This window comes from Vombatus ursinus, unplaced genomic scaffold (genome assembly GCF_900497805.2).
Source record: "Vombatus ursinus unplaced genomic scaffold, bare-nosed wombat genome assembly UNPS02014818.1, whole genome shotgun sequence".
Lineage (NCBI taxonomy): Eukaryota > Metazoa > Chordata > Mammalia > Diprotodontia > Vombatidae > Vombatus > Vombatus ursinus.
Window position 1 is genome coordinate 4467577 of NW_020954596.1, and position 27781 is coordinate 4495357.

The 27781-nt window shown below is 46.2% G+C and overlaps 1 protein-coding gene across 2 annotated transcripts in view; it reads left to right on the forward strand.

Annotated features, from left to right (window-relative positions):
* FGFRL1 (fibroblast growth factor receptor like 1) overlaps positions 1 to 27781 on the forward strand; it is a 131431-nt gene that overhangs the window by 94380 nt on the left and 9270 nt on the right. For both annotated transcript variants that reach the window (XM_027836339.1, XM_027836340.1), the window contains one exon: positions 27096 to 27176. In XM_027836339.1, coding sequence (XP_027692140.1) covers positions 27096 to 27176 — 81 coding nt within the window. The remainder of the gene's footprint in view (positions 1 to 27095; positions 27177 to 27781) is intronic.

Genomic DNA, 27781 nt, shown 5'->3' on the forward strand with positions numbered 1-27781 from the left:
TCTGAGGAAAATGGAGGCCCTGAGAGGTTAGGGGACTTTTGCTAGCTTGGTTACAGGTTTGAGGGTTCAAATCTGGGTCCTCTGACTTCGAGAGATGCTGCTCTGCTCTGCAGCAAAGTGCCTCAGTGGCCCTTGGACTCAGGAGGTCAAGGACTGGCTGGGGTTGTACACCATTGACCGAAGGGAGGACGACACAATTCTGTTTCTGGTCTAGGGTTCCAGTGTAGGGTGAGAGCTCAGGGAGATGAGGGTGGGACAGAGAACTCCTATTTTCAGAGCATTGTAAGGTTTATAAAATGCTTTTCTCATATACCAAGGAGATAAGGTGTGGAATTATTATTATCCCCATTTTAGAGGTGAGAAAAGTGACGATCAGAGAATTGAGACTTTTTTTGAGGTTATGCGCTTGGAAACGTTGAGGCTAGGACTGGCATCCAGGTCTCCTGACTTAAAGTCTCTTTACAGTTTTTTGCCAGTTTTTGTGCTGTTAGGGAAGGCTTCCTGGAGGAGGCTGGTTTGGCATGAGTGTGATTGTTGGAGGACTGGTAGCTGTAGCTGGTTGGATACTGTGTGGGCTTAGACTCTGGAAAGCCTTGAATGCTGATTTCCTAAGCCCAGTGCTTCTGTGGATCCGTTCTCAGCCCGGGGTTTGAGTCTGCAGCTCTCTCTTTTCTAAACTTTCTAAAGTTTGTTTTCATTTGCCTATGATCACTGAAAGTCAAGTCGGCAGTCATCTGTGAAGCAGCTACTTTGTGCCTGGTACTGTGTTAAGTACTTGAAAAGGAAGGCACCTTTTGTTGTTCATTTGTTTCAGTGTGTCTGGCTCTTTGTGACCCCATTTGAGGTTTTCTTGGCAAAGAGACCAGAGTGGTTTGTTTGCCATTTCCTTCTCCAGCTCATTTTACAGATGAGGAAACGGAGGCAAACAAGGTTAAGTGACTGGCCCAGGGTCACACAGCTAGTAAGTATCCGAGGCCAGATTTGAACTTAGGCCTTCCTGACTCTAGGCCTGGTGCTCTGTCCACTTTGCTATCTAGCTACCCCCAAGGGACCTTAGAGGTCATCTAATCCAATTCCCTTAGTTTACAGATGAAGAAACTGAGGCATGGAGAGGTGGAAGGGCTTATGCAAATTTACCCCTGTAGAAAGTGGAATCAGCAGGGTTTAAATGCAAGTTCTCAGACTTGAGATCCAGTTTCTTTTTGACTACACTAAGCTATCTGAGCCCTAGCTGGGAGTCAGGAAACCTTGCTTTGAGTCTTGACTCTTGCCGCGTACGACTCCTTGAGTGAATCATTTCCTTTCTCTAGGCTTCGGTTACCTCTTTTGTTAAATGACAGTGTTGGGACCAAGAGACCTCTAGGACTTTTTCCAGTTCTGGTATTTTATTGCATTGGTCCCTGTCAGATCTATAGGGTAGGGTAAGGTAGGGGAGGCAAGGGGAGGGGATCCTTTGAGGCTGGGCTGGTGAGGGCTGTGCCGGAGAACTTGTTTAAACCAAGCAAGGTTATTTACACAAAGTGTCAGCTTAGAAATTCCTCCCTGTGAAGTAGCATCCATCATGGGGAGCTCTGTGGAGTAATCTGATGGCCTAAGCTCCGACTGGATCGTCCCCATTTTGGCCATTGCTCCAGTACAAACGGACAGTGTCGCCAGGACCAGTCCCTTAATTGTCTGAACCTCACTCTGTCCGTAGTGCCTACTGTATAGGGGGGAAGGGTTCTGCCTGGAGGCCTTGATTCCTGACCCAGTTTCTCCCTGCTGCTTTTCCGACCAGGGCCTTTTGCTTCTTTCTGACCCTTCCCTCATCACTAGACTGGCAGACGAAGATTTAAGGACCTCCTTGTCTCCCAAGGCTTCCAAGCCTGCTCGGCACCCTGGGCTCAGAGCCCTGCCGCTCTGATCCCAAATGACCTTTCCCCCTTCTGTTCCTGGCAGCCCATCTGCGTGCTCCTCTCTGACATCTGCTCCCTTTTTTCCTGTCCCTGCATGCTCCAGACCACATGGACACGAGTACCTTTCTCCACAAGGGAAGAGAATCCTTATAATTACGTATCCATGGAAGACCAGTAGAGGTGGACACAAGAAAACTGGCCAGTCCCAGATTAGGTGTGCCTAAACTTTCCCAGCTGTCCGGTGGAGCTCTTTGTTCCTGGGATGTGGCTGGCCCATGACCCTCGTCAGGCCAGAGAAATGCCAGCTCCCTTACAGTGAAGATTATAACTTTTTACCCCACTCTGTGCCGCCTTGGTATTTGCAGGTGCCCAGACCTGACCTTATTGGTCATTCGGCAGTCGCGGGCTCTGTCTCCTTCACTTAAGGAAGCTCCAAATTTATACTTCATCATAAGATCATAAATTTAGAACAGGGCCATCCAGCCCAGGCTGCTCATTTTACAGATGGAACCAGACCACGGGAGGCCAAGAGAAGATGTGACTTGTCCAGGCTTGTCCAGCTCTGAAGTATCTTGAGGCAGGCTTTGAAACCAAGGCTACCTGACTTCAGATCTGGAACTCTGTCTACCATGCTGCTTCTCTCATCATGGGGTCTAAGATTTAAAGCTGGAAGGGACCTTACAGGAAGGACATCACGTCCAACTTTCCCATTTTGCATATGAAAAAAACTGAAGCACAGAAAAATTGGTTAAGTGATGTACACAAAGCCTCATAACTAGTAAGCATCTTAGTTGGGATTTGAACCCAGGTCCTTTGGACTCCCTCTAGTGCTCTCTCAGTAATGAGGTAGGGGCTAGATTTCCCTCTTCCTGATACAAAGCAGGTAGGGTATTCCCATCATCTTGGACAGTCATCATCATTATCATCATAGCCCCAATTTCTATCTCATTTCTAGGGTTATGATGGCACATCCTGGCAGCCCTCAGGTATAATGCAAGGGAAAGAATACTTCATTTGGATTTCAAGGACCTAGGTTTGAATCCCAGCCCTGGCACTTAATTATCTTTGTTATCATGGGCAAATCAAGTCAATTGTCTGTGCCTGTTTGCTCATCCATAGAATGGGAAGGTTGGGCTAAAGCATCTCCTGGCTGTAGGTCCCGTGACAGTATAAGAAGGTAGGATCAGAATGTGGCGGCTTCTTGCTGTCCTGCCCTCCGTAGGCTAAGCCCCAAGCCTCTTCTGAGATGGCTGTTTGACGAGGCACACAGCTGTTGGAGGTCCTCCTTCCTTCTAGCCCCCAAGTCATACCTCTCCTATAGACTTGGGGAGGGAAAACAGGTGGGCTCTAAGAGGTTCTCATCTGCCTCACATTGAAAGGCTAATTTGGTTGAATATAAATATTTCCCCTAATTCCCTTTGAAAACTTTGCAGAGGATAATTGGAGACTAATCATGGATTAAGCAGTCACATCTTTGCCAACATCTGGTTGGTTAGGCACTTGAGGGGTGAGAGAATTGCTTGGAAGACACCTCTCTGTATCTCTCCCCTCCGCTTTCTCCTGTCTCTCTATGTGTCTCTGTGTGTGTCTGTGTCTGTGCCTTTGTCTTTTTCTGTTGACGTTCCCCTCTCCCCCATCCCACTGGAGGAAGGGAAGTTACAGATCTGTTACTGGCAGAGTTGAATTGGGCTTTTCCATGCATCTTCTAATTCAGGGAAAGTTGCTTTTTAAAGCTTTTTGTCCGCAGTTTGATGATTTTCCAAACAAGACAAAGCTTCAGAGACAGACAGATGTGGTGAAATGAGCCCTAGATTTGGGATGGGAAATCAAAGTTTTCTGTTCTAATTCTGCCATTTCTTCTCTCTTGGCCTCAGTTTCGATGTCTGTGTATTGGATATGATAATACACTCTCTACACCTTAGTGTTGTTGCAGGACTTAAGTGAGATAAAGTGAATGTGAAGTATTGTGTAACCACAAATTATTATCAATATGTCACCTGTTATTGCCTGTAGAACATTCAACTATGGATCCCCAGGGCTCAGGGCAGAAGGAGTAATAGAATTATGCAATCTCACAGAGTTGGGAGCTACTTAAGGGGCCACCTATTCCAATGCATAGATGAATAAAAATCCCCTCTACAGTCTACCTGAAAAGTAGTGATCGCCCTCTCCTTGAAGACCTGTAGTGAGCAGGAAGGGGGGAAATGGGGAAAGGGGGGACTACAACTCATTACCTCAGGGGATAGCCCATCCCATTTCTAGAAAATACTAATTGTTAGAGAAAGGTTTTCTTTGCAGCAAACTTAAGTTTGCTTCTTTGAACTGATGGTATCTGAATACAGATTGAACATACTCTTTTTTACTTTATTTTTCTTGAGTTTTTTTTTGCCTGTGTTTTCTTTCACAACATGACTATTATGGAAATGTTTTGCGTGACTACACATGTATAACCTATATTGAATTGCTTGCCTTTTTAATGAGGGGAGGGTGGGGGAGGAAGGAAAGGAGAGAATTTGGAACTCAAAGTTTTAAAAATGAATGTTAAAAATTGTTTTTACATGCAACTGGGGAAAAATAAAATACTAAATAAAAGCCAAAATAAATAAATTTGCTTCTCTGTAGCTCCCTTGTTCAAGCGGATCAAGTCTATGCCTGCTTTCACATAACAGTCCTTCAGATACATGAAGATACCTATGATCTCCCATCCCACCTGAAGTTTTTTCTTCTCCAGGCTAAATGTCCCTCGTTCCTTTAATTGAGCATCATATGACGTGATCTTGATGCCTTTCTCTGGACTCTGCCCAGCTTATCAGTCTCTTTCCTAAAATGTGGTACCCAAAACTGAATAAAAATATTCCAGATGTTGTCTGACCAGAGCCAAGTATAGCAAATCTGTCCCAACCTTATTCCAAGGTGCTCATTGCTGCCTCAGACGTCTTCCACTTTCTGGTGTGTCATATCCCACTGTGGACTCATATGGACCTCGAAGTGGACTAAAATCTTTTTCAAATTCTTGTCTTGTCATGTCTCCCCCATCTTTATGTATTGATTTTTTGAACACATGTAAGACTTTACATTTATCACTGTTAAATTTCATCTTGTTTGATTCAGTCCAAATGTTCTAGCATATTTAGACTTTTTAGGTAGATAGATAATTTACATGAATATCAGATTTATTAGTCACTTACTAGGTGTCAGGCACTGTGCTAAGTGTCAGGGATACAAATAGAATCAATTAAGACAGAAAGCAATCTCTGCCCTCGAGGAGCTTACATTCTATCATAGGAAGAGAACATAAAAAGGGATGTCTGAAAGTGGATGGGAGTGTTCTTGATGAAGCCAATGCTAACTCTTGATGGTTACTGCTTCCTTTTCTAGCTGTTTATTAACGATCCCTTAATTAATTAATTAATGATATACTCTAGGCTTTGAGAGGGTCGTACAGCTGGTAAATGGCAGAGCTAGGATTTGAACCCAGATCTCCTTCCTTCAAATCCTGTGGCACATGCTGGTGAGATAACTGTGGCAATACATGTGAGACGGAGATAGGGACAGGGAAAGGCTGCAAGTTGGAGACTGTCATCTTGGAACGCAGTGATGAGGGCTTGGGAAAATCTGACCAACCCAAAGTCTCGTTTGGCCTCCTCTATCCCTGTGGTCAAGAGAGCAACAGAATCTCCCATTTTAGGGATCTCAGGGAGAAGTCAGAGGCAGCTTATTGTAGGGTTAGAACTATTTTTTGTGACCTTGACTAAGTCAGTTTCTTTCTCTGGGCCTTCGTTTCCCATAGGAAAAATTTGGGCTAGAACTAAATGGTCTCTGGAGTTCTTTTCAACCAAATATCCCAAGATCCTAAGGATGACTTTGGGTGCCCCCTGGTTCTAAGCCCAGTGGCACCAATCTGCTGGCCCTTGGGGAATCATCTTCCTTCTTCTGTGTGTGGACCTAAGCAGCCTGGTGGGTTATTGCTATGTTCCTCCTTCCCCCAATCTCTCTCCTCGTAGAGATAGCCAACTTCCAGCCTATTTTTGAAAGGTTCTGAATCTCAGGGAGGGCCCTGGCTGTGATCTAACATCCGAGGAGAGCGGGTGGCAGCTGATGAAAGACACTGAATGCCTGGAAACGCTGTTACAATGAGTCACCACCTGACAGCCTAGAGTGATTGCACAATCCCATGGTGGGCTGGACTTGAGTGTTTCCCTGAACTGGGCACCCTGGTAGGCACCCACCTTCCCATAGGGTGGGAATATTCCCAAGGTCTCAGGTCTTCTGGATGCAGCCTGGGTAGGAGTTGGACCAGCCAGGTGTCCTTCTGCAGGGTGGTAAAGATCATTGTGGCCTTCATGTGTCGAGGGAAGACTTTGGAGAGAGTGAACTGAGTGTAACATCATCACCAATCTGGTGCTCTCCGAGGGCCTTGTTCAAACTCTCCCTCCTCCTCTCTCCCAAATGAAAGTACCACAGAGGTCAAGGTACCTCAACCTTAGGGAGGATCTAGGGCATGTGCTTTCTCCAACTGCAAGGAGATCAAGGAAAGGAGGAAAATGAATGGATGAATAGAAATACATTTATTAAATGCTTACTATTCTCTAAGCACTGTGCTAAGTGTTGAGGCCACAAAAATCAAAGCCATTATGCCCTCAAGATGCTTACATTCTAATAGGGCAAGACACAGAGGGTGTGTCCTCTCCTTGGGTCGACCTACATACAGCCTCCCCTTCCCTAGACCATCCCAAACTCCAGGAACTACAATTCTCCAACTTTACCAAGTGTCTATATGCCAGGCGCTGTGCTAGGTACGAAGGCAGAAATGCCTTCAAGAGCATCTTGTGTAACCAGTTGGGGGCTAAGTCCATGGCAGGGCACACAACATGGACACAATTAAGCAATATTGCTTGTTTATAAGGTAGTATGGGATGAGGGGATCCAAACAAAATACTCTAGAAAAATTTGAGATCACTGTAAACTGAGCAACTCAGGGATGGCTTCTTGGAGAAGGTGGTACCTGTGTTGGCTGTCTACGGAAGAAAAGATTTCCAAAGGTACAGGAAAGAGAGAAGTGTGCCAAATGCTTGGTATAAATGCGTGGAGCCAGGAGTAGGCAAGATGAGACAGGGAAACCTTCAGTTGCAAAAGAATACCAGAATGGGGGAGCAGAATGAAATAAGGCTGGGTAGGTTGAGTCATATCATGGAGGGGTTTGAATGCCAGATTTAAGAATTTGTATTTCATCCTACAGGCAATAGAGAATTCCTGAAGGCTTTTTTTTTTCTTTTTTGTTGTGGCAATTGGGGTTAAGTGACTTGCCCAGGGTCACACAGTAGTAAGTGTCAAATGTCTGAGGCTGGATTTGACCTCAGGTCCTCTTGACTCCAGGGCTGGTGCTCTATCCACTGCACCACCCAGCTGCCTCTCTGAGGGCTTTTGAGCAGTAGAGAGACGTGGTCACCCCTGTGCATTATGGTGGAAGATTATTTTGTCAGCTTTGTGACCCACTGACTAGAAAGAGGAAAGGGAGGGAGGGAGATCAGTAAGGCCATTTCCGTAGTGCAGGTGAGAGGTGATCAAGGCCTAATCCAAGGGGGTTGTAATGAGAGTGAGAAGAAGGGGCTTGGTTGGAGGGATATTGCTGAAATGCAAGTGCTAGGATATGGACCGCTAGATGTGGAAGGTGGAGAGGGGTGTCAAGAATAACTCTGACTAGGTGGCGCAGTGGATAGAGCACCGGCCCTGAAGTCAGGAGGACCTGAGTTCAAATCTGACCTCAGACCACACGCTTGACACTTACTAGCTGTGTGACCCTGGGCAGGTCACTTAACCGCAATTGTCTTAAAAAAAAAAAAGAATAACTCTGAGATTTCAAACTTGGGTGATCTGGAGGGTCTGGTTGGTTATTGTGTTGATCAGACATATTGTGTATGTCTTTACATATGACGATAATTGTAGAAATTGTTCTCCTGGTTCTGCTCACTCTGCTCTCCATCTGTTCGTATATGCCTTCTCAGGTTTTCCTTCATCCCTTTCATCATTTCTTACAGCACAATAGTATTAAAATAGGTATAATGGCCCTTCTCATGGGGTGGCTTGGAGGAAAGTGCTTTGGAAAGTGTAAAATGCCATTGCAACACGAGTGATGATGATTGGTTGATAGGTGACTGGCTGACTGGCGCTTCCCAATAATTCAGCCTCTCAAGGATTTCGTTTCCAGAATTCATCTCATTCTAGGGGAAAGAGAAGGTGCCAATGGTTGTCAAACTGGGAAAACCATGCAAAGTCTGGGAGTGTATCTCCATACCCTCACAGAGTGAATTTCATGGAGAACATGTGTGAATAATTCTGGAATTCCTCCCCAGGCGGGGGACAGGCTGTCTCCAGTTATGCCATTTGTAAAGGAGTAGTCAGCCAGCTCTGAAGTCAGATTTATCATGGAAAGCAAGCTGTGTGCACCATATTACCATGCCCATTGGGGTGCTGGCCGCTGCCAGGTCAGCGGAGTGAGGGGGATGATGCCCACTAGTTCTGGAAAAGGGCCTCTTTTACTGGACGTGAGTCAGTGTGAATCAGCAGTGTAACTTGGCAACCAAAAGAGCAAATGCCATGTTGGACTTCATCAGGAGAGCCACAGTTTCTAGAAGGAGGGAATCATTAGCCCCGAAGTCCTCTACTCTGGTCAGATCATCTCTAGAGATTTGGGTCGCTCTGTGGGCACTGTATTTTAGAAAGGATGTAAACTAGAGCACATCTAAAGGAGAGTCAACAGCAGGGTGAGATGACTGGAAATGAGGCCAAGTGAGGGTAAGTTAAAGGAGTTGGGACTATTTCTCAAGAAAGGGAGAAGGGCTGACATGAGAAGAGGCATTAGCCTTTGGAGTAGCCTCAGAGGACAGAACTAGGAGCAGTTGGGGGCACGGGAGGATCTTGCAAAGAGGCACTGCCAGCAAGAACGTGGGTCAAGTGAAATGGGTTGTCTTGGGAGTGAGCATCTCTTTGCTCACACTTGACTGTCTTCAAGTAAAGGCAGGATAATCATTTGTAGTGTAAGATGTCAAGAGGGCCCTTCTTCAGACATGGGTTGGACCAGCTCTGAGATGCTGTTATTCCCTCTCTGGTTCTAAGCCATCTGGAAGTGCAAAATCCCATCAATGAACCAGATTTGGTCTGAGAGGTCCAATTTCCCGGCCTCTGGGATCATCCCTTGGCCAGAGTTGAATCACTAGACATCAGAGCTGAGGGGGAACCTTAGGGTCTCATTTTATAGGGGAGGGAACTGAAGGCCAGAGATGGGAAGGGCCACGTCTGGCTCAGTGTGGCATGGAGGAGAGAGCTCTGGGGCTCGGAATCAGGAGGTCAGGGCTGAAGTGGCACTCTCTTGTTTTCCAGCTGTGTGGTTTTTGGGTAGTTCCATTAATCTCTCTCACCTTCAGGTTTCCCTATTTGTAAAATGAAAATAATGGTACTTCCCACTACTTACCTTGTAGGGTTGTTGTGAGGAAAAGTGCTTTGTAAATCTTGAAGGGCTCTGCTAATGGAAGGTATCGTTTCTTTATTGTCAAAGCCCATCTGGTGGGGAGTGATTGAGTCAGGACCACAGACTCTGGAGCCTCAGTCCCTTCTTCCCTCTTCCTCAGACGCAGCAGACTCCTGACCTGGGTCCTGCTGGGTCACTGGGGCAGACGTGAGACACTAGTTGGGCATGTACAATTCCAAGGTTCCTGGGCCCATTCAGACTGAGGTGCGCAGTGGAGAGGGGGTCAGGGATAGACTGGCGACAGAAGGTTTTGATCAGGGAGGACGATTAGAGTCAGAGCAGGTAACTTAATTCCCTGGGACTGTACATAGGATGTGGACCTAGAAGGGATCTTTAAGATTATCTAGGAGAGATAGAGACAGGCCAACTTAATGCAGTGAGCTTAGACTTAGGAGAGAACCGAGTTCAAATTATGCCACCAACATTTACTAGCTGTGTGGCTGTGAACTATGGGACCATAAATAGGAAGGTGGGGGAGGTTTTTTTTGTGTGTGTGTGTGTGTGTGTGTGTGTGAGAGAGAGAGAGAGAGAGAGAGAGGAGGGAGAGAGGGAGAGAGTGAGAGTGAGAGAGAGAGAGAGTTTATCTGTGTACTATATAGTGAAGGTATCACACTTGGGGCCCATGGGCCCTAAGCAGCCCACACCAGATTAAAATATATTTGGAAATGTTTAATAAAATGACTAAAAATACAATACAATACAGATAATGTTAATTTGTGGTTTGTGGTTTTCTAAGTATGGCGACCTCAGGGATCCATTTCTGTTTGACACCACTCTTAACACTCACTTTTGAAGCCCAAAGATAAAAAAGTGACTTGCCCAAGGTTACGCAGGTATGAAAGTCCAAGGTGAGATTTGAACTCAAGTCCTCACCACTGTCTTTCACATGACTTTCCTTTCCACACTCTACGATCCAGCCAACCTGGCTTGCTTCTGTCTCCATACATGACATTCCATCTCTGGTCTCTGGGCTTTTGTCTAGCCTGTCTCTCACCCCTGCAATCTATTCCCTTTCACTCCAGCTTTTTAGAATCCCTACCTTAAAATCCCCCAGCCCAAGTGCTCCCCCCCACCTCGTGTTCTTCCCTGGAAACGGGAGTGTATTTTTCACGTGCATTTCATTTTCTTAATGTGCATATCATTTTCTCCTGAAAGAATGTAATTTCCTTGAGGGCAAGGATTATTTTGTTCTGGTCTCTGACTCCTACACAGTGCTTGGCCTATAGAGGTCCTTAATAAATACTTACTGAACAAACTTCTTAAGTAGAAAGATTGTACCTGAGCAAACATGGCTAGTAAGTAGAGGAGGCTGAAATCAAACCCAGGTCTTTTGGTACCAAATCCAGAGTTTTTCTGTCGTACTGACAGCGGCCTGTGGCTGGCCATCCATCCATCCATCCATCCATCGATCCATCCATCTGAATTAAGTACATTTTCTTTGCTCCACCCTCCCTCCCCCCACCCCACCTCACCCCCCCAGTCAGTGGGAGGAGGGGCTACTGAGGGAATAGGATTTTAAGAGACCTCACGGTGGGGCCTGGGGACAGTTTGCCTGTGATTAGCCCCCAGAAAGGAAAGAAACTTTTGTCCCAGTGAAAGGGAAAGCTTGTAATTCATTAAGTGCCTGGGGATTAGTGGTGTGGAGGGGCCATGCTCTGTAAAGATGCTAGAGATGCCTGTGGGGGGCAGGGCAGGTCGGAGAGGGAAGGACGTCTCCTCAGCGGGGAGGGGGCCTGGAACAACTTTCTTCCTATTCTCTGACTTCTGAGGGGAGGACTCTTTAAGGGCTTCCCCAAGGGTGGCCCAGGCTGGAGGGAGAGGGTTTTCCCCTCCCCTTTCACCCTCAGGCTTGTGTTTTTGTTTTCATGGGGGTGGAGCAGGGGGATGCTGGGAGTGTGCCCTGCTGCCTTTGGGGTCGGGGATGTATAGTTCCTGTATGAGTCAGCATCCATCTAGGGCCAGTGGGGCCTGGGGCCTGGGGGGTTGGCTCCGGCTCTTGAATGGGAGCCTGGGATTCAGGCCAGAGAAAGAAAACTCAAGGAGAAGCAAGTACTCGTGGGGTGGGAGCTGGGGAGGCGACAGAGCTGGAAACAATGTCCCCTTTCAGCCCCCTCTAATGTTGCAGAGCACTCTTGGTGTTCACCATGCTCCTGGGCCTGGGCTGCTGCTTAAAGGGGCTCCTGCTCCAGCCCTTAGGGAATTAGGACCCCTCTGTCCCCCAGTTTAGGAGATAACTGGGATGGCTTTGCTACAGGGAGAGGAGCTGTTTCAGCTTAACAAGGCATTCACGGCTTACCAGAGTCTGTCTCTAACCTTAGCCTCTTTTACTCAGAGGAATACACCAAAACTTAAAGCTGGAAGGAACCTTAAAGTCTAATTGTCTTATTTTACAGGTAAGGAAACTGAGACCCAGGCAGGTAAAATATCTTGCCCAAAGTCAACTTAGTAAGTAGCAGAGCTGGCATTTGATCCCAGGTCTTCTGGCGCCAAATCCACAAGCCTTTTACAGTAGATTTTCCTTTAGGCATTTTGGAAGGACATTGTGGCATAATGGAAGAGCTCTGGCCTGGAAATCAGGAAGACGTGGGCTCAAATTCCACCTCAGATACATCCTAGCCATGTGACCATACGCAAGTCAAGTGTCTTAACCTCTCTGAACCTCGGTGTCCTCATCTGCAAAATGGGGGTGATAATAGCTACAGTGGCTCTGTCACAGGGTTGCTTGGAGGATCAAAGGAGATTGTCCAGGACAAGCCTTTTGTCAAATGGAAAGTGCTGTGTAAATGTCAGCTGCTATTATTGTGCTGTGGCCAGCCTGGGCAGTGATAGACACCTCCAAAGGGCTGAAGGGTTGTCACATGGAAAAGCCATTAGGCTTGCTTGGCTTAGCGACTGGGAGCAGGGGTGGACATCCAGGGAGGCAGTTTAACTGGCTCTGAGGGAAAAGTTCCTAATTGTCAGAATTGTCCAAAAGTGGAAGGAGCTCCCTTAGGCACTGGAGGGGAGGCAGGAAGACGTGTCACGGAGGCTGTAGAGGCTATAGAGGGGGAATTCTGTTGTAGTTCAAGCTAAACCAAGTGCTCATTAAGGCCACTTTGAGGTTTCATCCTCCCATCAGCTCTTAGCTTTCCCTCCTCCTATATTACCTGTACTACTTATCTTTCCATGCCCAGCTCACGTGTACCTCCCCTAGGGTACCTTCCCCACCCTACACCCCCGCCCCCTCCCATCTTTCTTTTTAAAGAACTCATATATTTTTCCTAATTCTTGTGGCTGTGCTATTTCCTTCTTGGCTGACCATGAGCTAATCCATTCTACTCTCTGAGACTCAGTTTCCACCTCTATAAAAGGAGGGAGCTGGAGCAGATGATCCTTAAGGTCCTTTTCAGCTCTGAGTTGTGAGACACATTTGACCCTGCTTACGCCTGCCTGATAATGAAAGTATTTGTATCTTTACTCTGTGTGTCCTGAGATGTCTTCCCTGGACTTCAGCACGCTCCCAAAGGATCCACAACCCAGAAAGTTTAAGAACCCTTGCCTTAGAGACTCCGGGATCAATGGATTCAGCCGTTTTGCAGGCAGCTTGTGATGGTAGAAAGACCATTGGTTGGACTTAGAGGCAGTAGACCAAGGTTCCAATCCTGCCTCTGACTCTTTCTTTGTGACCTTAGGTTGTGTGATTTTTTTGAGCCTTAGGGAACTCATCTATAAAAAGGAGATGATGATACCTTCTCCCCACCCCAAGTCCCCACCCACCCACCCAAAAGGTGAGAGGATTGATGGTGCTTGTAGGAGAGCCCTGGAAAAATGAAGAATATTTCAGGGAAGTGAGGGATGATAATGAAAGAGCTCGTCCCTGGATTCAATTCAGTGTTCAATTAATTGAATAATTATTTTGAGTATTATATTATACTTATTTCATAATTAATTCAATTAATGTTCAAATTAACTGCTTATTAAGTCACTGTTATGTGCATGGCTTTGAAGATGGGCATCCAAAAGTGAAACAAAGCCCATTCCCTACCCTCAGGGCACTTTGAATCTCATAGGAAGGCTGCAACATGATACCAGGTAGAATGCAGTAGGAAACCAAGGAGGGAGAGATCCCTTTCTCCTGGGATGGGAGGTGGGGGAAGGTGTCCTGGAGGAGGGAACCCTTGAAGGAAGAGAAAAATGTGAAAAGGTCAAGATGAGGAGTGGGTGCAGTCGAAGTCAATACCCAGAGGCCGGAGATGGTTTGTCAGAGAACAGCTTCATGGTCCAGTGTGGCTAGAATAAAGAAGCCTACAAGGGAGCATGAAGCAAGCAGGCTTTCCTAAGCGCCAGGCAGAGGATACACACACAGTACAAAGAAGGATCTTACCTTCAGATGGGGGAGACACCAAGTACATATCTAAGCATTATACTTCCACATAGAAGTAAGAACGGAAAGCAAATAAATACCCACAAATACAAAGTTGTTTAATACAAGGTGTTTTGGATGGAAGGACTTGAGCAATCAGAGAAATCAGGAAAGGCTTCACATAGAAGATAATGGAGAGAAATAAGGCAGAACAGGTAAGTTGGGGCCAGATTTTGTAAGGACTTAAATGTGTGCCAGCAAAAAAAAAAAAAAATTGGTTGAGACTGCCCTCCTGCTGGTCAACACTCATGTTGTGAACTTCAGACGTACATGCTTGTGGATATTAAAATGCATTTCCATCTGTTAATGGCCATAGTTTATAGTTCAGGAGGAACCCCTTACTGGAGTTATTAGCTTTGAGAATAGCAGTGTAAACAGGTATGGGGTTTCAAGACAGTTTTCCTCTTGGCGAAGCTGAGGAGCTAAACACTTCTGGACATGGCATCCTGGTTTCCGAGAGGTGTTCCAAGAGCAACAGAGTTGTTTGTGTTTCCAGCACATGCTATCTCGGTGTATGAGTTCCTAGCTTTTGGCCCCCAAGTGATTCTGGGAGATATTGCGGGAAATTGGGGCTGGGGGTGCTCTGGGCATCATGATGCCGTCTCCAACCTTCCTGTTTCCTGTTCTTGTCTCTTGTTCAGACTTCTGCTTGTGTTTCTCTGGTCAAGCTGGGACCAAGGGAGATATATTCTTCCCCTTTTCTGGGGCTTTAGATTAGAAAGAGCTTAATCATTTACTCTCTCCCTTGAATTCCCTCATTTTTAATTCATTCATTCACTCACTTCCCTGAATTCCCTGGTTTTTTGACTGATTCACTCATTCAGTTTTCAAAATGAAGACGATATGTAAGAGATAGGGGCTGGCCCTGGGATTTCAATGGTACAGGAACTCCCAGGTGAATAAAGCCCCTCTACCTGGGTAGGTCACTACCTTTTCTGCAACTTCAATTCTCAGACACTTGCCCAGAACACTGAGAGGTTAAGCGATTGGTCCAGGGTTGCACGGTAAGAATATGTCATAGGCAGAACTCAACCTAAGTCTTCCTAGCTTTGAGCTGGTCCCACTTCATGCGCTCCTCTTCATTGCCTCTCAAGTGTATGTAAAACATTTTGTAAATGAAGAAGTCAGCTACTCCATTTAGTCGTTTGCCAAACAATAAAGCACCCTGTGCCAGACCCTCAAGGAAATACAGAATGGCCTTCTCCCACCTCCCTCGCTTCCCCTTCTCCTCTTCCCCAACCACCCCTTTTGTCTACCCAGGCAGAAGGGCCGTGAAAGCTGTCTTTCGAATATTTGAAAATCCGTCCTATGGAAGAGGAATTAGACTCCTTCTTGGCCCCAGAGGAGAGTGAAGGGTAACAGGTGAAGGTTTCCAAGGGGCAGATTGAGGCTTGATGTCGGCAAAACCTCCAAGCAAAGAGAGCTAGCCCACAGGGGCTACTTGGAGAAGTAGTGGGGTCTTCCTCTCCTCCTGTCTTCAAGGAAAGAGTAGAAGACCCCTCGTTAGGATTGTTGGAGGTGAGGAGGCACAACTGTGCTTGGATACTGCTCTGATATGGGTTGGAGGAGGTGGCTTCTGAGATCTCTTCCAGCTCTGAGAGAGTCTGGGGTCTTGCTGTTATTAATTAATAATCATTAAATCAATTATGAATTATTAAATTAGGAATTACTAAAAATTAATAATTAACATTGCTTTTGTTAATAATATTGCTACATCTTGACTTTCCCTTCAGCTGATGCAGCAGAATATATATTATCAAGGATGTTCATTCTAGTTTTGAGTTGAAACATTTCCCCAAAACTTGTCTTGAAAGCCAGCCACTGAATTGCGTGTATATGTGTTTGCGTGTTCCCACCATGAAGGGGAATTTCACCAGGGGAATCCTCATTGGTGATGGTGATGGTGGGGTTATCAGGACATCATTTTGAAGGATATGAATCCTCCTGACCAGTGTGTATGCACCTCCCTCGGGGAGAAGTCCTGGCTAGTCCTGGTGGTGCAAAGCGCCCTTCCCTTCCTTCCATGTGGTTTCAGATAGCAGATCATAGGGTTTTAGAAGGAGAAAGGGACTTTAAAGATCATGGAGTCTATGGTGTCCCCCCTTCCCCCCACCTTTTTACAGATGGGAAGCAGCAGGGCCTAGTCGCAGTGGTGTTGGACGCAAATAGAAACTGATCCCTGCCTATGCATATTGACTTAGAAAGCCATAAATTGAGATTATCTATGTTGAATGGTATTTATTTATTTTGTTAAACATTTCCCAGTGACATATTAAGCACTCACTGGAGTTTGTATAGTAGATAGCAAGATTTTTAGAATTTGATTTTTTGTAGATTTGAATTTGTAAGTCTGAGTAGATCTGGGCAGGATTTGGGGTTCGAACCCTGCTTCAGGCACTATTGTGTAACATTGATTGAGTCATGGAACTTCTCTGGGTCTCAGTTTCTTCATTTGCAAAATGAGGGATTTGGACTCAAAAGGGACCTCAGAGGTCCCTTCCAACTCCAGATGTGATTCTGTGATTCTATAGTGACCCAAAGCCTTGAGAGGGCAGGTGACTTCCTCTAGGCCACACAAATAGTAAATGACAGAAGCAAGAGTCAAACCCAGAGGAAGGAGGGATGGTATAGTGAAGGGAACACCAGATTTGTAGACAGCAGGCTTGGATTCTAATCCATTGGGGGAATTTTGCTTGCCCACATGTTTTTACTCTGTCCAATGGAGAGAATAAATCTTGCCTTGCTCACTTTGAATCGCAGAATGTCAGAGCTGGAGTAGGGACCTTCAGAGTGCAAACCCCTCATTTGATCCCTGGGGATGTGTCTTGCCCAGGGTCACCAAGATTAATGCCAGAGACAGGGTCTGGGGTCCAATGTGGGTATCCTGACTCCCTCCGGATCACCATTCAGATCACGACACCATTCCTTGTCAAGAGCCCTGTTTCCTAACCAGTCAGGAAGTTGGATTTGTGGATAAACTGGAGGCTTCCGGAGCATGGTAGAGAGCCGGAAGGGGCCTCAGACCACTCAGCTTTGATTAAAGCCAAGGTTAGCTAATATCTGAGGTCTCCAAGCGGGGCAGAGGGATACTGACAGCATTTATGGAAATCTGAGAGTTTGGTCTTCTTCATGGAGTTAGAAATGCTAATGTGCATGCTTTTGGTTTCTCTCTCTCTCTGTGTGTCTCTGTCTCTGTCTCTCTCTTACCCTCTCTCACCTTTTTTTTTTTTTTTTAGGCAATTGGGGTTAGGTGACTTGCCCAGGGTCACACAGCTAGTAAGTGTCAAGTGTTTGGTCTGAGGCCAGATTTGAACTCGGGTCCTCCTGACTTCAGGGCCGGTACTCTATTCACTGAGCCACCTAGCTGTCCCCCACCCTCTCTCACCTTTGCCTGTATCCTTTGACTCCTGGAGCTCTACCCTTCATCTAGACAGTAGGTCTGGCCTTTCTCCTTCATGGTCACCGTAGCCTTTCTCCCAGTTCTCATTGCAGAGCTTCATCCTCATGAGAAAATTTCCATGTGCAGAAGAAGTTTACATTTCTTTCTGCTTGGCCCCAGAGGGCAGAGCTAGAACCAGTGGGTGGAGAGGCAGTCTTGGGCTTCAAGGAGAAGCTGTCGAGTAATCAGAGCTGTCTAAGAGGAGCACAGGCTATCTCTTGAGTTCCTTATTCTTGGAGATATTCAGAAAGAGGCTGGGTGAATGACAACTTGTCAGTGGCTGTTGGGGAAATTGGGAGGTTCTTATTCCAGGTCCAGTTGGACTAGGTGCCCTTTATAGCACTTGAGGTCATCTGATTACAACAATTACAACAATGATGTTTAATATTTCCCATCTCTATAGCATTTTACTCCTAAATGTTTGTGTTGATTTAATTCATTGGTATAGGACAATAGTGTCAATCTTAGCTAGAACCAGCAACCACTAATCCATTCGTGAGGATCTCGGTGGGTCACATATCAATTTAGTTTTAAACAGTAATATTATCCATGTTTTATTGTATTTTTATTTGTTTTGTTCACTGTTTTTCAGTTACATATTGATCGGGTTCATGCACACCTGGGAGTGTCACACTGGCTGTGTGTTTCACATGTCTGGTGTAGGGAACTCTCCCAGTGTGGAAACTCCTTCCATCTGTCCTTGCAGATTACTTGGGCTTCTGCTTCTGTCTTTGAGAGTTGTCTGGGGTATTGAGGTGTTCAGTGGCTTGTGGGACTTGAACCTTGGTTTTTTTGATGTGGAGGATGGAATATCATATATTCCGAATTATCAATGAGTCCCACTTTATATTTTCCAGAGAAGTTTCTTATCCATTATCTCCTTTGATTCCCCTCATCCCCAGTGAAGAAAGCCCATGACATGAATTAGGGAGAACTTGTTTCTAAACTGGCTTTGCCTTTGTGACCTCAGGCAAGTGATTCCCCTCTTGGGGTGTCATTTCCCCATTTGAAAGTGAAGGGGGTTGGATTTAATGATTCTCAAGGTCCATTCCAGGAACAGCAGGCTTTATCATGTCCATTTAACAGAGGGGAAAACTGAGAGGCCTATGGAAGGGGAGTAAGGAGGAAGTAATGACCCAGTTCTTGACCCCCCCCCCCAATCCAGCCTTCTTTTTAACTACTCCACATTGGAGAGATTTGTGGAGTAGTGTACAAAAGCTTAGAACTAGAAGACTTAGAGTCAAGTCTTGGCTAATTGTTAGCTGTATGATCTTGCTCAAGTCACTTTCCTAGGTCTCAGTTTCCTCCTCTTTAGAGTGAGAGGGTTGGACTAGACCGTTTCTGGAGTCCCTTTCCAGAAATGAAAACTTCTGAGATAACAGAGAAGAGCTGAGCCAAGAACCCACCCACGCCTCCTGATTCCTCTTCTGGGCCTCAGATCGTACTTCCCAGCTTTGGAGCTGTCTCCTAAACTTTAAAAACTCCTCTTTGAATGCCCCTAACCCAACGTGCCAGGCTTTCAGAGAGCTTTGGGAACGTGGGCCCTCTAGTTGCTTCAGAGTTTCCTCTGACTTCCCCAGACAACCAACCTTGTGACAAGTTGGCATTAAAATCTGTTCCCATCCCCTAAGTCCCAAGGTAGGATCTAGTGCTTGGTGGTCAACTCCATAGAGATCAGGTCTGTCCCTCTATCTATCTGTCCCTCTAGCTGGCAACTTTCTTATAATCGTATCTGGGCAAGGAAATGTTCATCCATGCTGGCTTCTCTAAAAAATCCATCCTTCTAGTGACATTTACTCAGCCAGACTTCCATATATGTTGGTTTTGTCTTATCACCTTAATTAAACCATTGTGTTCCAGGAGGGCAGGGACCATATTGTATCTAAACTTTTTATCTGCCTCAACCCTGGGCACAGTGCTTTGCACACAGTAGGTTCATAATAAGTGTTTGTTCAGTTGAGCACATGACTAGATCGTCACTGAGGTGCCTTCCAACTCTGAAATTTTATGAGTATGATTCTGTTTCTGTAACTTCATCATGTACTTCTTTGCCCACTGTAGGCAGGCCTGTTGTATTATGTGGGTAGCTATGTGGTGCAGAGGCTTGGGGTCTTGGGGTCCGGAAGACCCAAGTTTGGATCCTGTCTCAGATCCTTACTAAGCTGTGTGACCCTGGGCAAGTCACGTTACTTCTGCCTCTATTTCCTCATCTACAAAATGGGAATGATAATAATAGCACCTACCTCCCAGGGCTGTTGTGAGGATCAGATGAGTTTGAGGCATTTGGCAAACCTTAAAGAACTATATGAATGCTAGCTATTATTATTGGGGGCATGGCCCGCCATGTGTGAGAGCTCCCTTAGAAGGGAGATTCCAGGAGGCATCTCTGACCTTTCATCTCCTTCTCCCCTGGGATTTTTTTTTTTTGGAGGTGGGGAGATGGTATGGAAAGACTGTGTCCTGTGGGCTCCCAATCAGCCGGCCCGGCCCGGCCCAGCCCAGCTGGGGATGAGTTTCAAAGGGAAAGCTGACCAGCTGGTATGTGAGCCATGTTAATTCAGTGAAGCCGCTCTGTTCTCTTGATGTTGGTTAGAGTTACGCCCGGCAGCTGTAGAGGAGAATGTGCCTGGGAAACTTGAGGAGGGGCCCTCAGACCCCGTCCTCGTGCTGCCGGCCTGCTGACCCCTATAAATCTCACGTTTGAGGAGGCAGAGGCAGCAGCACCCCCTCCCGTGGTGGGGGGAAGATGGGTAACAAAGAGGGCCCGAAGGGGCAGGAGAAGGAGCCCAGGTGAGGGGTCAGAAGCCCTGGCTTCTCATCTCAGCTCTCCTGTGGAAGCTCATCGTGTGGCCTTCTCCGGAACGCAGCTCGGTCAGCGTGAAGAGGAAGGGGTTAAACTCGAGGTCTCCAAGGGCGCTTCCAGCCTTAGCCATCTTTGGTTTTAGGTGGGAGAGGGAATGGGGCTGAGTGTTCACCATTGAAGAGAGATTGAAGGGAGAGGTGAGATTGGCAGAGAGTAGAGCTGACCTTCATGACCCTCCAAAGGAATCTTCTCCCCTCCCCTTCCCTCCCCCCTCTCTATTGTTCTTGCTTTTTCTCCCCTGTCCTCCCCTCCTCTCTTCTCCCCTCCCCTTCCCTCCTCTCCCTTCCTTTCCCCTCCCCTCTCTGATTCTCACAACAACCCTAGGAAGTAGGTACTATTATTGGACCCCCATTTTCCAGAGGAGGAACCTGATTGTGAGAAAGGTTAAGTCGCTTGCCTACCCTCTGAGTGTCTGTGGTAGGATTTGAACTCAGGTTCACATCCATCACTGCACCCTCTAGCTGCCACACCATATCATATCTTCAGCAGATGTGTCCACTCTCTGGGGCTCAGCTCATCAGCAAAAAGTGATGACTGTCCTTGCCCCACCTTCCTCAGAAGCTTTCTGTGTTTGGTGACTCAGTATGTTCCCACTCACTGTTCTTTCAGAAAATCAGAGGCAAACTCAGAGGGGCCTGATCCTCCTGGGCCTTGGATTCAGAATCAGATCCTCCAGCTCTCATTACCATTTATTTCATGGTGATATAATTCAGCCATTATGCAGTATGATACCAGGTGAAGGGAATCACGAATTCTGGCCTCATGCATGTGTTATCTTCAGTTTACTTTACAAACTCATTGCAGCTTGCAGCCTCCTCATCATGGCACAAAGGGCTTTTGGCCATTGCCTACATCTGACTGCACTCCCAGTTTCAGAAGTCTTGAAATGTCCAGCTGCCATCTCAGGCCCTCAGTCGAACTTTCAGCCCCTCTTTCTACTCTTAGGCCAACTCCCTACATCCGTTTCCAAGGCCCCAACAAGCTCCAAGCTCAACCACTGCCTCTATTCCCACATTTCCTCACCATGCCTGGGTTGGCATGCAGCCCTCTAACTCCCATGCTTTCCCATGTAAGTGTCCCGAGACCCTGAAGGATTTTGTGGGGCATAGCAATCACTCCTAGTGAGAGTGGCAGCACACCCACACCAGCCATCCCTTCTGGCCCTATGGTAACGACTACCACACACTAGGACCTACTTGGGACCCAGGGGATGGGGACAGATTTTAATTCCAAGTTGTCACAAGGTTGTCTGGGGAAATCAGAGGAGACTCTGAAGCAGCTTGAGGGGCCGTGTTCCCAAAGTTCTCTGAAAGCCTGGCAGAGTTGGTTAGGAAGAGAGATGGGGGAACTGCCATCTATCAATTAAGTTTGCCGTCTTATATGGGGGCAGTTTGTGGTACCCCAAAATAAGATCACAGATCACCATAACAGACATGATAATCATGAAAAAGTTTGAAATACTGCAAAAATTACCAAAATGTGACACAGAGACTTGATGTGAGCACATGCTATTGGAAAAATGGAGCCAGTAGACTTGCTCAGGATGCGGTTGCCACAGACCTTCAATTTGTAAAAAAAAAATGCAACATCTGTGAAGCATAGTAAAGGGAAGTGCAATAAAACGAGGTATACCTGGATAGATAGATATAGATAGATGGACAGACAGATAGATAACACCAAGTAGTTCAATGCAATGGAGGGAGGGGAGGAGGGAGGGCATTCCAGGCATGGAAGACAGCTAGTACAAAGGCCCTCATGGACACAGAGTGTTGTGTGTGAGAGTAAGGCTGGCTCCATAACAGAGTTATAAATTAGAATATTACATATATATGTATATATATATATATATATATGAGATCAGATTGTTATAAGAGAGAAAATATGTGTTTGTATGTATTCATGTATACATGTGAGCATGTTAGGAGAGCTTCTTCCTTCCTAGAAGTCTTCAAATGAAGGCTGGATGACCATTTGTTGGTTGCATTGGATGTAGATTGGATTAGGTAGTTACTGAAATCTTAACTAGGAAATTCCATAATTTTTGTGGGTTAGAATAAGGAAGAGTCTAGGTTTAAATCTCACCCCCATTGTTTACTAGCCTTGAGACTGGGGGCAAGTCAGTTAACGTCCCTGAGTCTCAGTTTCCTCATCTGTAAAATGGGGATAACCACAGGACCTAACCCACAGTATCAAGCTCAAATGAAATAATCTGTGTGAAGTTGGCAGTTTTAAAACACTATATAAATATTAGTTATTTTTTTCCCAAAAAGTTTGACAGATCATTTTCTTTAAAACATTTTTTCCTTTTATTATAACTTAAAAATCAACAAACAAGGACTTTTTATATACAAAGAAGGAGGAAAAAGAGGATTGTATATGAAACTGAACTTCTGTTATGTCTAAGTTTTTAAAGTGTATATTTAATTTAACACAGTAGTAGCAAGAGTCATCATGGTGTATCACAGGGACGTCAGACTCACATAGAAATGGAGGCCACTTAATTCTACATCAGAATCCCTGCAGGTCGCATATTGACTTAGAAAACCACATATGACTATTATCTATGTTTTATTGTGCTTTTATTTATTTTGTTAAATGTTTCCCAATTACATTTTAATCTGGTTCAGTTGGCATTTGAGTGTTGCTAGCTTCATGGGCCCTGTGTTTAAAGCCTTTGGTGTCAAGGATAGGACTGACCTTAGTGTTAGAAATCCATTAGTCAGCAAATATGTGTCACGCACCTTCTGGGCACTGAGCTAGGCTTTAAGTATATAAGTACAATGAACCCATCCCTATTTCAAGGAGTTTACATTCTAATGGTGGGACAAGTATACACAGCCTGATTGTGACTGGTGCAAATAATGAGTTTCCTTAAGTGGTTGCGTTATTTGAATTTGCATTGTATATTTCCATTGGTCTGGAACCAATGACCATATTTTATATAATGGTATTTTCAAATAGTGTGAATTCAAATACATGTGACCACTTCATGGTGTTCATTATTTGTACTAATTAGGACCTAGCTGTACTAATTACGACCTAAGTGTTCCAAAATCTCGGTGCAAGTTGAATAGCTTAAATAGGTATAAATAACTTAAAACGACACTGAGATTTTCTTCAATGCCCATAGAGCATTCATATAAAGTGAGTCGATACAGATAAAGAAAGAATAGTCAAATGTGCGATAGTTTGGGAGCGCACCTGCTCTAGCGGTTGAGGGCGTCAAGAAAGGTTTCGTGCAGAAGATGATGCTTGAGTGGGTCTTAAAGGAAGGGAAGGGACTCTGTGCAACAGACGTGAAGATGCAGGGGGGTTCATGCATGTGGGAAAGCCGGGCTAAAGACCCAAAGAGACAGAAGACTGTGTGGTCAGTCTTGCCTGCCTGTGTCCCAGGGTGATGATCCTCTTAATCTCTTAGTGCTCTGGGAAATACTAAAAGTGACTGAGAATGTACCGGCTTATAAGGAAATCAACAATACAGTCCCTGACCCTACCCTACCAGCAGCAGCATTGCCATGAAGATGAGGGAAGGCTTTGGGAAGAGTGGCACCAGAAATGGGCCTTGAAAGGTTTTCATCTAGAATAGATAAGGAGTCGAGTGCCTTCTGGCCCTGGAGTTAGCCTCTAGAAATGTATAACGGTGGTGTAAGGACAAGATTACAGAACAGCCAGAAATCTAGATTCACTCGATACTACTACTGGTACTAAATACCACTAGTTCTAGGTACTACTAGTACTACTACTGACATTTATGCAGCACTCAGGGTTTGTTTTTAGTTTATGGGCATTATTTCATTTTATCCTCATCTCACCCTTATGGGGAAGATACTACAGGTTTTTTACCCATTTTACAAATGAGGAAACTGAGAGTTAGAGAGGTTAAAGCAGATAGGTAGTATAGTACCCAAAGCCCTGGATCTGGATTCTGGAAGACCTGAGTTCCATCTGGGCTCAGATACTTATTACCTATATGACCTTGGGCAAGTCACATGACTTCTGCCTGCCTCAATTTCCTCTTCTCTAAAACTGGGATAACAATATCACCTGTCACCTAAGGTTGTTGTCGGAAATGAGAGGATATTTGTGAAGTGCTTTGCAAACCTTAAAGCTGATCTTAGAGTTAGAAATCCATCCATCAGCAAGTATTCATCGAGCACCTGCTGTGTGTTGGGTATTGGGCTGGACAAGAACAATGAAACAATTCCTACTTGCAAGAGATTCCATTCAAATGGTGGGACATTTTAGTGGTGGTGGTGATGATGATGATGATGATGGTGATGATGATGGTGGTGATGATGATGATGATAGTGATGATGGTGATGATGATGGTGATGGTGATGATGATGATGATGAAGATGAAGATAGGACTTAGCCTTTGTCATACAGCTAATAAATATTAGAGGTGGAATTTAAATACAGATCTTGCTGATTCCCAGTCCACCAATGATCCCTTATAGAATGCTGCCGCTCATGAGTACATGAAGATGAGTAGCGGGAAAGAAGATTAGAAAGATGGGTTAGAGCCAGATTGTGGAAGGCATTGAGTGCCTAGCTAAGGAGGCATGGAAAGTTTTTGAGTAGGGTTGTGACACAGGAAGGCCTGAGCTCTAGGGATATCCCTTTAGGCGACTGTGTGATAAGATAGATGGAGAGGGGAGGGACTGGAGATAGAGAGGTCAGTTAAAAAGCTATTAGAACAATCCAGGCAATTAGACAGTGACCAGTGAGAAAAAACATGGAGGAATTAGGAACACAGGAATTTGGGGCCATTAAACTCAGGGACAAATAATCCTTTACCTTTCTTTCAGTAACCCCTCGAGTTACTGGTGTGTCACACATGATGTTTACAATGATGTTGAATTAATGAGAGAATGTCAGTGTCTTCTATTTCATATGGATTTGGAAGCGTGTCATACTAACCATGGTCTATGACGTTTCCACGTTCAGCTCTTTCTCGTGCTGAAGAACTTTGGCCTGGGGGTCAGGTCACCTGGATTCTAGCTGTCTGTTACCGATGTGCCCCATTCTACAGATGAAGAAACTAGGGCTTAGGAAATAGAAGAGACTTTTGCAGACACACAGGAGAGATGGCATCTAAAGCCAAGTCTTCTGACACTAGTGCTGTGTGCCACTGCCTAATTTGGGCATCCCTGAGGTGGCTGACAACACATGCCGGCCTGTCTTGGGCTCAGTGGGACCTCCAGGATCAGTCATACAGGGTGGACACAGAGAAGTTAATGAACTTGCCCAGGGTCACACAGGTAGCTCAGTAACCCAGCTTGGGTGCTTTGGTCCCAGATCCAGGGCTGTCTGTCTTGCTAAGAAAGCGTACGGGAAGGGCAGGAGTTTGTTTGTGTGTGTGTAATAGGGGCTCACAGTGAGCTTGTGACAGAGCCCCTCCGGTCTCCAGATGTGCCACTTAGCGACTTGCTTGGATGGGTCTGTTTGTGCTCGGACTTGCCGACCTCTTTCATTGTGTGAGCCCCGATGAGATCAAAGCAGTCCTGGCTAAACAGGCCCTCTATTTGTAAAGTGCACCCCCCCCCCCCAGTTCTCCCAATCTCTCAGAAAAATATTTACACGGGAGTCCGGGAATATGGACAGACCTTTCTCATCTCCCCTGCCCTGCCCTGCCCTGCCCTGCCTGAGCTGCTGCATTAGGGGAAGGCTTGTAGGTAACTCAGAGGCCGCCTCTTCAAAGGCTGGGGTGGGGGGATTTGCAGCAGGCGGCGGCTCACATCAGAGGCCTGGCCACAGGCCAGGGGGCCCCAGAATGAATGCCAGGCGGTTGGTGTGTGTGAGGGAGGGAGGGAAGGAGAGGAGGAAGGGTGGGGTAGCTGGGCAGGAGAGAGCAGGGCTTGGGAGGGGGGAGAGGAGGTGGAGGGGCAGCTGCGGACAGATAGATGGACCGACTGTGATATGCCATTGGAGGTGGGGCGTCAGGCCTTTGTACAGCCCGCTCAGATTAGAGGCTGTTTGCTCAGGGGGGCTTTGAGATGCCATCTCTGGGTGGCTGCTGAGCATCAGCCTGCAACACTCCGTCACCTCCACCCCAAAGCCACGTGGCTTGATAACACTGCCACATCAAGGCTCACCTTGGTGAGGGCTTTCCTCAGAGCAGCCTTGTGAGATAGGTAGTGTCACTGTTTTTAGACCCATTTTATAGATGAGGAAACTAAAGCACCGAGGGGTAAGAGAGGTCACCCAAATAGAATTGAATCTCAGAGATGTACTAAGCTATACTGACTCTCGCAAAGAATCCCTAAACCCTCCCATGTTTGTAGCTCTTCTGAAAGTTCTCAAGGCACTGCTTTCTGCTCAGAAACCTTCTGGAGCTCCCTGCAGGATAAAATCCATACTCCTCAACCTGGCCTTCAAGGCCTTCTGTGTTTGATCTGGTGCTGACCTGTGACTCTCACCAGCACCTTCCCAAAGCCTGCCCATCCTTCAAGGCTTCGCTCGTGCACCGAAGCTTCCTGGGGAGCCTTCCCTGACCGGCACTTGTGAATGAAGACCCTTCCTTTCCACGACTCCTCGGGGTTTTACAAGAGTAACTTCCTCACGTCATCCCCTGGAAGTCAGAGTAATATTGGCTCCATTTTTAATGAGGAGATTAGGATTAAAAGGGATGAAGGGACCTATCTAGGGTCACCTGGCTGGTCTGCATTTGAATTAGAACTTGATCATGGGTTAGACATCGGGCAGGCGTTCTCTCTATTGCCCTACCCTGGCTCTCTGTAGGTGTCTTCACTTTTCACTTTGGTCCTGGTCCCCCATGGACTCTGTATAGCTCTGAGACTAAGAGCTCCCTGAGGGCAGGGCCCGGGTCTGCTCTTCCTCTGTCCTCCCAGACTAGGAGTGCCTGGACACACAGTGGGGTCTCAGCGAATGCTTGCTGATGGTCAGTGATCTATATATCCCTTGTTCTCCCCACCTCCACCGCTCATCTCCCCTGTCTGTCTCCGCAGATGACGTCACCGTGGGGAAGGAGAACCCAGGACCCGAAGGCTCCAATGGTGAACAGGAAGATGCATCTGGCAAACAGTGGGGTAAGAGTTTGTGGCGTGATGTTGTCTTAGGCTTCCTTACCAATTACTAGAACTCTGGTGCCCTTGTTGTCCTACTCTCCCCTGCCCTAGTGAGACCAGAGTGGAGAGCATTGTGTAGTTCTGGAAGGACATTGTTTTAGGAAGGACATTGACGAACTGGAGGGACCAGAAGGGTAAGACAGCTGGAAGCTGTGTCATATGAGCATCAGTTGAAGAACTGGGAATATTTATCCCAGAGAAGAGAAGACTTAGGAGGGTCAAGATAGCTATCTTTAGCTAAAGGGTAATCTTGTAGAGGGTTAGACTTGTTGAAGGTTACTTAAGTGGTATAATGGGAGGGGAACTAGAAAGAAACCTCTGCCCTCCCTCCCTTTTCTCTCTCTCTCTCTCTCTTTCTCTGTCTCTCTCCTCCACCCCCATCTCCCTCCCTTCCCCCTTTTTCTCTCTCCTTTCCCTTCTCTCTCCTCTCTCTGTTTCTCTCTCTCCCTGTCTTTCTGTCCCTGTCTCTCTCTCTGTCTTTCCATTCTCTCCCCTCTCTCTGTCTTTCCCTTTTCTCTCTCTCTCCCCCCCTTTCTCTCTCTCTTTTCCCTTCTCTCTCTTTTTCC